This window comes from Aulonocara sp. 'chitande type north' Nkhata Bay, linkage group LG6 (assembly GCF_057382095.1).
Source record: "Aulonocara sp. 'chitande type north' Nkhata Bay isolate Kocher_YH1m ecotype deep benthic linkage group LG6, A_spYH_male_GT1.1, whole genome shotgun sequence".
Taxonomy (NCBI): Eukaryota; Metazoa; Chordata; class Actinopteri; order Cichliformes; family Cichlidae; genus Aulonocara; species Aulonocara sp. 'chitande type north' Nkhata Bay.
In genome coordinates, this window is record NC_141349.1 from 32,922,288 (window position 1) to 32,935,125 (window position 12,838).

Sequence of the window (12,838 nt, forward strand, 5' to 3'; positions counted from 1 at the left end):
TTAAAGTTTGAATGGTTGTTCTACGTGAAAATATGAGGAAGTAGTTAAGTTTCAAAAACAAGAAAATTTTAGCAGAATTGCAGAAGTTTCCCATTCATTTCAATGGGACAAATTAAGCTTAATATTTTAAAAAGTATAATAGTGAAAAATACCAAAAGACAGAGCACACATTAGTAGAAATAGCAGAATAGTTTAAAATTTGAACGGTGAAAATCGGCTGAAAATTGTGGAAGTAGTTAAGTGCCAAAAAGTGTACGGAAGTCCCAAGAGGAACTCAATAGTGTGGATGCTTAAAGCATCCACACAATAAAGAATAAAGAGAAACAGGAACTCAATAGTGTGGATGCTTAAAGCATCCACACAATAAAGAATAAAGAGAAACAGGAACTCAATAGTGTGGATGCTTAAAGCATCCACACAATAATAAAGAATAAAGAGAAACAGGAACTCAATAGTGTGGATGCTTAAAGCATCCACACAATAATAAAGAATAAAGAGAAACAGGAACTCAATAGTGTGGATGCTTAAGCATCCACACAATAATAAAGAATAAAGAGAAACAGGAACTCAATAGTGTGGATGCTTAAAGCATCCACACAATAATAATAATAATAATAAAGATTAGAAGAACAATACTGTGAATGCTTTTCAAGCATTCACACTAATAATAGCCATGTATTCCTAAGTTTAATTATTCATTACTCACTTAATTGTTATTGTTTTACTTCTATAATCTGTGGGGGAGATTAAATTATTCTTATCTAACTTTTATTTAACTGCAGTCGTGAAATAAATGTAGGAAGTACAAGTACAGTATTTCCTTCTGTTGTAGTGGTGCAGAAGTAGAAAAACAAGTAAAGTAAAACTACCTCAAACTTGCTGGCTTGTGCTTGAGTGATTTGTGTTTGTTACCCTGGTAACTGTAGAGAGTAAAATTGGAACAAAGTGCTGAATCAACAACCAAACTGCCAGCGTGTTGATAAAATAAATACTTTGGTTTGCATTTAATATTAACCAAGTAAAACATTTGATCCACAGTGACTTCCTGTAAATTATGCCCCTTTTTATGTGGTGTAAACGACTATCAGTCCTAAGATAAAGATGGAGCACCTTCCAACTTTTTCTAATCACTATCAGTAGTCAGTGGCAGCTGTTTCCATTTGACCCATATTCTGAATGGTCATGTAGTGGGCGTTTATCTGTATGAAGGTTTCCCTTTTATTTAATATGTACACTCAGTAAATCTTTCTACAATTATACCATATATCAAAATAAATAATAAAAGTATAAAAAAAAATAAAACCCAGACAAGAGTAGCTTAAATTTAGATTTTGACCTGTCCTCTTTAACGTGTGACTGATATATATCTATATATATCTATATCTGTATATATCTATATATATCTATATATATATCTATATATAGATATAGATATATATCTATATATCTATATCGATATATAGATATATATACATTCGAAAGAAGGGACTGCTCTCACAGCTAGAGATTGACGAGGTACAACACAAATGCTACGGCAAGGAGGAGTCAGGACGCCAGGTCAGGGGGGAGATATCATCACCCCCACCCGAGATTGGGTACATAGCCCCAAGTGCGATAGGAGAAGGATCGTTGAGTGCGAGAGGAACTGACCTGAAAAATAGGATCATGGCCAAGCTTGAAACCTGGATCCCCCGTAGCCGGTTACCAAGATTACGTGAAGTACCCTCAGAAGGTCTGCTAGATGATGTTAATGCAGCACTACGGGCAATACCTACAACCACGATTACCGACACTAACAAGCTGATCTACAATACGGCAGCAGTGATCAGTGAGATGCTTGGCTACAAGTTGAACAGCGACAAGGGGCAGTACCCTCCATGGAGAAGGAGGCAAGATCAAAGTAGCACGGAGGGAGGTTAGCCAACTAACGGAGTTGCAGAAAGGTGCGACAAAGAAGGTGTCTAAGAAATACAGCAAGCTGTCCATACCTGAGGCCTTGGAAACTGCCAAGCAAAGACTCACAGCCTTGGCCAGCCGCTTGAGGAGGTACACCAGAGAGATAGAAGGCAGGAGAATAAACCAGCTGTTCTCCACAGAACCAGCAAAGGTGTACTCTCAGTGGCAAGGGAACAATAAGAGAACAGCACCACCAAGGCTGGAGACGGAGCAATACTGGAAGAGCATATGGGAGAAGGACGCAACCCATAACGGCAATGCTCAGTGGCTAGAGGATCTGAGGGCAGACCACAGCGACCTCCCTGAACAGGGTCCAGTAACCATCACAGTGGCAGATATCCAAGAAAGGGTCTCCAGTATGAAGAGTTGGACAGCACCAGGGCCTGACATGGTTCACGCCTACTGGCTAAAGAGGCTGACTGCACTCCACGAGCGTCTGGCAGCACAAATGAACCAGCTGCTAGTTAACGAGAGACACCCGGAATGGCTAACCGAAGGCCGGACGGTCCTGATCCCCAAGGACCCCAAGAAGGGACCGGTCCCCTCCAACTACCGACCAATAACCTGCCTCAGTACTACATGGAAGCTCCTGTCAGGCATCATATCGGATGAACAGGCACATGGGTCAATACATGAGCGGGACACAGAAAGGAATTGGCAAGAATACCAGAGGCGCAAAACACCAGCTACTGGTAGACAGAACAATCAGCCGAGACTGCAAGACCAGACTGACCAACCTGTGCACTGCCTGGATTGATTACAAGAAGGCCTATGACTCAATGCCCCACAGCTGGATACTGGAATGCCTAGAATTGTACAAGATCAATGGGACCCTAAGAGCCTTCATCAGGAACTCAATGGGGATGTGGCGTACAACACTAGAGGCCAACTCCAAGCCCATAGCACAAGTCACCATCAAGTGCGGGATCTACCAAGGAGATGCTCTGTCCCCACTGCTGTTCTGCATAGGCCTGAACCCCCTCAGTGAGATCATTAACAAGACTGGCTACGGATACCGACTACGGAACGGAGCAGTTGTCAGGCCTATGCATTTGCCTGCGGGATCCCCAGGTACTTGTAACTGTCCTCTATCTCTGCAATGTTGCCTTCTGGTAGTTCAATCCCCTCAGTTCTGACTACCTTCCCTCTCTTTGATACCATCCGACTACACTTCTCCAGTCCGAACGACATTCCAATGTCATTGCTGTATAGCCTGGTAGTGTGGATCAGTGAATCGATGTCTCGTTCACTCTTGGCATACAGCTTGATGTCATCCATGTACAGGAGGTGGCTGACAACTGCTATATATATAGATATAGATATATATATATATGCATAGGCCTGAACCTATATATATATATATATATAGATATATATATATATAGATATATATCTATAAAAAAAAAAAAAAAACACCCAGCACGCCCCTGCGGGCGGTTTATCCTTCAAGCTCGGGTCCTCTACCAGAGGCCTGGGAGCTTGAGGGTCCTGCGCAGTATCTTAGCTGTTCCCAGGACTGCGCTCTTCTGGACAGAGATCTCCGATGTTGTTCCCGGGATCTGCTGGAGCCACTCGCCTATCTTGGGAGTCACCGCACCTAGTGCTCCGATTACCACGGGGACCACCGTTACCTTCACCCTCCACATCCTCTCGAGCTCTTCTCTGAGCCCTTGGTATTTTTCCAGCTTCTCGTGTTCCTTCTTCCTGATATTGCTGTCATTCGGAACCGCTACATCGATCACTACGGCCGTCTTCTTCTGTTTGTCTACCACCACTATGTCCGGTTGGTTAGCCACCACCATTTTGTCCGTCTGTATCTGGAAGTCCCACAGGATCTTAGCTCGGTCATTCTCCACCACCCTTGGGGGCATCTCCCATTTTGACCTCGGGACTTCCAGGTTATACTCGGCACAGATGTTCCTGTACACTATGCCGGCCACTTGGTTATGGCGTTCCATGTATGCCTTGCCTGCTAGCATCTTGCACCCTGCTGTTATGTGCTGGATTGTCTCTGGGGCATCTTTACACAGCCTGCACCTGGGGTCTTGCCTGGTGTGATAGACCCCAGCCTCTATGGATCTTGTGCTCAGAGCTTGTTCTTGTGCTGCCATGATTAGTGCCTCTGTGCTGTCTTTCAGTCCAGCTTTGTCCAGCCACTGGTAGGATTTCTGGATATCAGCCACCTCCTCTATCTGCCGGTGGTACATACCGTGCAGGGCTCTGTCCTTCCATGATGGTTCCTCGTCTCCCTCCTCTTTCTTGGGTTTCTGCTGCCTGAGGTATTCACTGAGCACTCGGTCAGTTGGGGCCATCTTCCCAATGTATTCTTGGATGTTCGTTGTCTCATCCTGGACTGTGGTGCTGACACTCACCAGTCCCCGGCCCCCTTCCTTCCGCTTAGCGTACAGCCTCAGGGTGCTGGACTTGGGGTGAAACCCTCCATGCATGGTAAGGAGCTTTCTTGTCTTTATGTCAGTGGCTTCTATCTCCTCCTTTGGCCAGCCTATTACCCCAGCAGGGTACCTGATCACGGGCAGGGCGTACGTGTTGATGGCCCGGATCTTGTTCTTACCATTCAGCTGACTCCTCAGGACTTGCCTGACCCTCTGCAGGTACTTGGTGGTTGCAGCTTTTCTAGCGGCCTCTTCATGGTTCCCATTCGCCTGCGGGATCCCCAAGTACTTGTAACTGTCCTCTATGTCTGCAATGTTGCCTTCTGGTAGTTCAATCCCCTCAGTTCTGACTACCTTCCCTCTCTTATATATATATAGATATATATATATATATATATATATATATATATATATATATATAGATATATATAGATATATATCTAGATATATATATAGATAGATCATATTTTTAAAAATTACTTTTAAGACTTTTTACAGATCTCACTGTTTGTGAACATAATTTTTAAGCAGATTCCCCAGACATCTTCCTCATTTATTTTTCAACAGGCATTTTAAGATCATTTAATCATGCTGTTATATTAATGCTACTTGTTATTTATATGAAATTTAGCACTGACAGTAACGCACACAATGTATTTAATAGCTTCTGCTTTTTCACCCATTTCTCTTGGTAAAGTATTTGATAATCCTTCTTTATTTACCACTATGCATTCTGCTAATTTGAGAGTCAATTGTGTAAAGACAGATTTATATATATGATGAACATGCATATGCTGATATACATTTTTATTTTTTTTCCCAAATCTCTTTCCACTGGAAATTGGCCTTGTGTGAACTGTAATGCCCTGAATAAAGGGGGTCATTTATCACACTCACTCACAGGTAAAAATAAATAATAATAACAAGTAAAAAATATATTTATTAAAGTGTCATTGTGGATTTTGTTATGTAGGGAAGAATAATAAGAAGGTGACCGTTAGAATTTCTGAACATTAGAGGAATATTTGAAATAATGACATTATTAATCAGCTACAGTTGGGCTACTGAAAAGTGGTGGCGATCATATTTGTTTTTATACAAATACTCAACACATAAAGTAAGCATTACTTTTTGTATTTTGGTTAATGTTGATGTATTAATCATTGTTGCCACTTGTGGTATTCAAAACCTAGAATGTCAGTGGGCAGATCACCTCAGCAGGATTGATAACCTATCATGCTTTTAGAGTATGCAAGTTAAAAACGTTAGTTTTTAAAGCCGGTGAGACCTTTGGTCTGTACTAACTGATGCTTTTAAGTGAGTCAGTTGTTTAATTTTTAGTTCCCCCGGTAGAAGTGCATAACCAAAGGATCCTGAAGAACTCGCCACAGTGTGACATTCAGATATGCTTTTGTCATCAAGGCTGAGAAATAAGCAGGTGGAGTTATTTAGAATAACATGGGAATATTTACATCTGCAGTTAAAAGATTGGAGCCATTTAGCCCATTAACTAATGATTTACAGGTAAATTTGTTTTTGAGAAAGGCACTAAATCTTCAGGTTTGAATAGCACAAACTGTAAGAAGACTTGCAACACATGCAATGCAAAATAATTATAGGTTAAGGATTAATTGTTTGCAATAACCTTCAAAAAGGGCTATACTATTAATGTTCATTTTTATTATTATTAATTTTTATCTTTCAGATTAAGGACCTTTTCTTTAATACTTTAATGACATTCTATACACCCCTTTTTTTTTTTTGCAAAAGATATGTAAATTTAAGATAAAATATAAGGCATATTAGAATAGCCTACTTGCATTTTATTTTCAGTTTAAGTCATGAGCTTTAGGCTTCAACATTAAAAACAGCCATGTCTTGTAAACTGTAAAGTACAACTGTTAATTATTTAGTGAAGTAGATAGTCCAGAAAACGCACAAGGACGTCACATGATGTGGGCACTGCCTCCTGTTAGCAGATTTATATGGAAGTGTTTCCTGAACCAGAGCGCTCACAGATTCTCCTGGTCCGGCGACTCTGCAACTTTCTCACCATGAACTTCATTAGTGTGCTGTCCTGCCTGAGCCTCTTGCTGGCAGTGGGTGTCGCCCAATACCCAAAACCCTGTGGTGAGTATGGACTTAGATGAACAAGATACTCAAACTGATGTCTATATCTGTGTTAAGAGACCTGCTAAATGTGCCTGAAACAGAAATATGAAAAAACTCAATTCATAATGTTAGAAAAGTTATTTTTACTCAGAGACACAGACATATTTTTTAATCTATCTTAAAAACCAGGTATAGTCAAACTGGCTGCCAAGATTAATTTGTATAGTAAGCTAAGGTTCTCCAATGAGTATATTTATGCATTTAATTTTAGATTGTTATAACAAATGAAGCTTGACTTTGACTTTCTGTTCCACAGTCGTTCCAGAGCTGCTGAGTGGAGGGCTCACTGTGGTGAGTTCACTGATGTGCTCCACAGATAATCTTTAGGAACTTACTATATATCTCTATTGCTCTGATCAGTGTTAAGCAAACTTCTCTTGCATTTTATGCCAACTAAACCCTTTTCTGTTGGATGTAATATGTCCTTACATAATAGTATGATTATGCAGCAACAGAGCAGTTTTTTGTGCCTTAATATGTACGGATTAGGTTTTAACAGAGATGGAAAGTAATGAAGTCTAAATACTTCATTACTGTACTTAACTAGAATTTTCAGGTGTCTGTACTTTTCTTTAGTATTTATTTTTCTGACAACTTTTTATTTTTATTCCCTACATTTTTAAAAAATATCTGTACTTTCTAGTTCACGCATTTTCAAAAAAAGCTTGTTACCTTTGGTTTGTCGCACACTTGGTTTGCCTAACCCGCACTTCAGCATCTAGCCAAACACATGAGTGTGTGTGCAGTTTGTCACACAGAGTGTTGCTAGCTATATTCATATTGACACTATATTGCAGTGGTATTGGATAAACTGGAAATGCAAAGTTTACATGTAAGTCCTCACTTTTGTAAATCAAATATTGGGTCTGTACGTGTGGCATTATATTTTTACATATTGTGAAACATGCTGCAAAACAATCTGAATGCATTATTTAAAGGTTTCATGAAAATACTCAGAAGTTTTGAAATGAATTTGAAATTAAGCTGATTGTGGCTGTATACAGTATAATATGAAGACAGCATAAACAGCTTACTGTCAGTATAAAGGATGGAAACCAGCCAGGACAACTTATGAAATAACTGCTGATGTATTGTTGAATTCAGCTGTGTAGATCCACAAAGACCAGGTCAGCTGATCAATAAGCTGAAGTTGAAGTACTTCAACTTGTACTGAAATATGTTTTAACATTAGTACCTGGGTTTTAGACATTAACTAGAGACAAGTTCAGGAATATATGTTTGAGACATTCACTTTCTCACATGCTCACAAGCCTCACAAGATGATATCATTTGCTTCAGATGAGTTCTCACAACTAGAAACACTTCATTTCATTGAGACAAAGATTTTTTTTGCTTGGATGGACACATGATATCCAGTTTCTTGCTGTGAATCAATTAGACAGTTCTCTGTGCTTTTCTCAGTAGTGCAGTCAGACATCATACAAACTTTTGAACTAAAGACATAGCAGATTAAATATAATTTAATGACCATTAAGTAATGTTTAGGTCATTCATAAAACTGGCTTTTATCTCTCCTTTTCAGATGACTGGCGATGGACTCATCTCCTCAACGGGATTAATAACCTATGATGCTTTGGGACAGAGGATGCGAGTTAAAAACTTCGGAATTGGTGACAATCAGGACTTTGCTCTGGACCAGCTGATGCTTTTTAGAGAGGTAGTAAAGCCTCATTACACTGTTGATGTTTTGTGTTTTTTTTCCTTCATAATGATCCCTCCCACTTCAAAAAGTATCTAAATATCATTCAAATTACTCATTTCTTCTGTCTTACCTAACACATAAACAGAATTCCAATCTTTAGAATAAAAAAATAAATGAACGTAGTGTGACATTTGAAAAAATAAAATGAAAGTATAAAATGACAAAAACACACTGATATTTATGCAAACATATTATAAGACCGTGCTGGCTACAATACTACAGTGGCAGCATACAAGCCAAGATGTGAACAGGCAAAGAGCATTCACTCTCTTTGTTCATCCTTTCAGGGGGTCTATTACGAGTCCAACTGGAAAACACTCTCTTGCAAGAAGATGAAGCTGGATTCCTCCTTCATTCCCATGCAAGTTCCCCCTGATGCTAAACTGATGGGTCAGGTGTTCATGGGCTCCTCCTCCGCTTGGGGAATGGGTGTGCTAACCAACACCTGGTATGGCAGTCTTTCAGAAAATGGTAAGAAGAAGCAAAAATAAATGTGTTCTGTACTAATTCTAAGGCTGAAAGGCCATGAATACTACCACTAGTGCTATGTGCTATTTTCATTATTTTGGAAGACAAATTTTAATTTATTTTTGTGTAAATGTACACACTGATTGGTAATTTCAAATAGACATTGTAGTAAAGGATTGGCAGTGTGTTACAATAAACCTTTCTATCCTACTAGTTATTAGGTTAAGCCAATGTACTACTAAATGACCAAATTACCTTTGCCTGTGCATGCATGTCGAGCATAGTGACAAGAAGTGTAAATTCCTATTTATGACAAAATAAAAAGAAATAGTAGTGAATTTAGTAAATGTAAAATAACACTTTTTTTTCATTTATGCCACTCAGGTAGCCTGTTTACATATAACTTATACTGTATGTTTTCAGGCTTTTATTCAACTGTCTTTACTGAGATCGGCTGCATCCCTGTGTCCTTCACAAGCTATACTCCACAATCTGGGTGGCTCACTGTCAGGTAACTGTAAGAGAGTCTGTCTCGAATGTAAAGGGAAGGTATGTAGACAGACTCAGCAAAAAAAGTTGAGTTATGAGAAAAGGGTAGATTAGATAAGATTTACAGTATTCTACATGACATATGAAACTTAGACATAAATGAAATTCCATAAATTAATATATACTAACCAACATGATAGGCACACAACACACACAGCACACCTCTCCCCATCTGAAGCCTACACAGCCAATTAGTCCAGATATACCAATAGCTGGTAAGCCAGTAAAACTACAAAGCAACATGAACATCTGAGAAACACATAACACTCAGTAATTTATCACTAGCTCAATTTCATGGCTAAATGGTTCCCTATAAATAAATAATTAAAAATTCAATAATAATTCAAATATTCTTAACAAATCCATTTAAAACAAGCCTTCCTACAGAAAGACCCCCCCCCCTTCCCAACTTGGTTTGGCCCAGTGATGTCAACCATGACATCACCAGCACTATAAAAGTAACAAGATACTTGACCTGCATGGATCCTGGGGAAAAAATTTTTTAAAAAATTGAACATTATAAAAGAAACTTGAAAATGTATGTGTGTGTATTTCCTTTAACTTGATCAACTGTTTTGATGTTAACCACAAATTTAACACACACACAAAGTGAAGCAATGTTACCTTAGGATTGGCAAACCACAGCAAATAAGCACAAGCAGACAAAACAATATAATGTTGTGTGTAAAATTAACATGCATAAGACAAATGGTGAGTGTTAAAGTGTGCAAATGCTCCACCCACTTTGTCGCAGTAATATAAAACTAAAACAGACAAAATGGAACAAAAACTGTGCTAATGATATTAAAAACAACTTCAGCAACCATTTTAGATTTGAGAGGGAATTTCTTTTTATTACAGTATGTCTAACAATATAATGCAAACACATATCATATTATTATATTATACAGTAGAAAACAGAATCATATGTATGAGAACCTGTTTTGGATTTTTGACCCTGAACCATGCAAAAGTTAAGACACTGAAGTGTTACGGTGTTCTATTCTCTGCTTTCCATCTGTAAATTTTGAATTTGATGTTGGTAACCTAGTCATACAAGTAAACTTGTATTTTTTTAATTTCAGCACCTTCAACTGGGTAATTGGCACCTCAAACCCTATGGACTACTTGCCTCCTGATTTCTGTGCCAACTCTGAACTGGAGGAAACAGAAACACCACATAATTTCTTCACTGTCATGGAGTCTCTGGCCATGAAGAGCAAGAGAATAGAGTAAACATCTTGAGCATCTTGAGAAAGATAATTACAGATAATTACAAATCCTGTCCCTCAGCAGAAATCCATATTTGACCTGAATGATTCAGTCATCATCATGAGATGATCACTGGATCATCATGTCATTTTAAAGTTACATTAACATGACATCCAGCAGAGTTGTCATCTGCAATTCACAGACCTTACCTTTGGATTGTAGGTAGAAAATGTAAATAAAAAAAATCTATATTATTAGAGTGAGAACTACAGATACGCAGTCAACACTACATAAAGGAGACCTTCAAATAACAGTTTTCAGATTTGCTTTGTCTTCTGTCTTTGCCATTATGTCAATAAAATTATTTGCACTTAAATGCTTGTGTGGAAAATGTTAATATAATATCGTGGCTCAAGAGTTGGGAGTTTGCCTTGTAATCGGAAGGTTGCCGGTCCGACAGTCTCGGTCGTTGTGTCCTTGGGCAAGACACTTCACCCGTTGCCTACTGGTGGTGTTCAGAGGGCCCGGTAGTGCCAGTGTCCGGCAGCCTCGCCTCTGTCAGTGCGCCCCAGGGTGGCTGTGGCTACAATGTAGCTTGCCATCACCAGTGTGTGTGTGTGAATGGGTGGATGACTGGTTGTGTAAAGCGCTTTGGGGTCCTTAGGGACTAGTAAAGCGCTATACAAATACAGGCCATTTACCATTTTTACCATTTGCATTTGCACATTCCTGCTGTTTGATTACACCTAAGTAAAGACTTTAAAGGAATTAACTGGGTGCGCACGAAAAATTTGTGTCACCATATTAGTGTGAAACAACATGTAAAATATGGTTTTATGAAGAACAAAAGGATGTCATGGTGAAGATGACCTTTGTGTGCATCAAAATCTGAACTGCAGAACAGATTGCCGTTTTCAACATCTTACATAAAGGTGTTTTCTTTTTATTTCCTTTACATTTTAATTTCCTTTTCATTTAGTTTGTTCAAAACATGGGTAAACCAAACTGAAAAATCAGGCAAACAATTGAAGAAAGGAAATGTGTCTGGGCTCTGTTGTCAGCTTAACGATAATCTTTGCATTCAACAGTATGATCAGTTAAGTATATATTTGCTTTGGTGTCAAAGATCCTTTCTTTGCATTTCCATGTAATCCCAAGACTAAAAGTTATGTCAGATTGATAAACCTGCATCACTTGAATGTTCAGAGGGTTAGAGTTTTTTCTCTAAGTAACTGCCATTGAAAACTGATAAAGATAAAGATCATAAAACGTTTATCACAGACTGCTCTATATTTATCTTCTGACTGAAAACTGTTTATAAACACACATACAGATAATCTATATGAAGCTACATATCAGAGGATCTGACCTAATAAATTTTGATACTGATCAGTGAAAGAGCCTTCCTGTATCAACAGTGAAGCTCTGTGATAATGTGCTTCTGCTGGTGCAATTGCATCAGCGTCTCTTTGAACTTCATATTGAGCGTTCCTGTAAACAGATACCAAATGAAAGAATGACATTAGGAATCAACTCCAGATCTTTTATCTGTCAAATGTTTTATTAGACATTGAGGGAACCAATCTCACATAGTCATAAAACAGTTTATTAGTCAATTATCCAACTGCTTTTGAACCTCTGAAACGGTATACAAATTGTTGTAATTCCTAAACAGTTAATGCAAAACTTACACAAATACATTGAACAAATTCAGAATGTGCAACAGGTGATTTGCATTAATGAAATCATTATACAATAAAATAGCCATCTTAATATTACACAAAATTAAAGTATAGCTTTTGGGTTATAACTTAACCATTTTATGTTATGATGAACAGGAATTTTATTTCAGTAATATTTCCTTTTCCAATGCATTTTCAATGTAGTTAATCATGAATTACCACAACTGATGACATAAGATTCTAACAATGAAAACAGCTTCAAGAAAGTGAGTGTAGAGTTTTTACATATACAATGCAAATCAAACAATAATCAATAATCAATGTATATTAGCACAAAATTAGTCATTTGGGGGTAATGTAGGAAAATGTATTTTTAAAATGAGGCTGTTTGCACTGTTCTCCATCAAGCATCTTCTAAAGAAGTCAGGATGCATCTAAACTGAGTGCAAAAGAGCAGAAATGAAAGTAGTGTATATCATGAGGGGCAAATTTGTCACATACATGTTCATTTTCTTGTTTAAATCAGGGGGAATCTGGGGAACAGATTTTAAAATCGATCAGAACCTTCAGAAAATTATTTATTATTCAGATAACTTGTTGTGCTTAACGTCTCACGTAGAAAACTGCAGTACTAGTCATTCTTCAGCAGATGGAGGCAGCATCCCTCATCATCTCAGATGATA

At 38.3% G+C, this 12,838-nt stretch overlaps 1 protein-coding gene across 1 annotated transcript; it reads left to right on the top strand.

Moving 5' to 3' along the window:
* The first annotated feature begins 6,334 nt into the window (after nt 1-6,334).
* LOC147328187 (ependymin-like) lies at nt 6,335-10,840 on the top strand. The gene is made up of 6 exons (XM_086297648.1): nt 6,335-6,479; nt 6,778-6,812; nt 8,065-8,199; nt 8,532-8,715; nt 9,136-9,223; nt 10,347-10,840. The coding sequence occupies exons 1-6, from the start codon at nt 6,335-6,337 to the stop codon at nt 10,495-10,497; spliced, it is 738 nt and encodes a 245-aa protein (XP_086153774.1). The 3' UTR covers nt 10,498-10,840.
* The last annotated feature ends 1,998 nt before the right edge of the window (nt 10,841-12,838 follow it).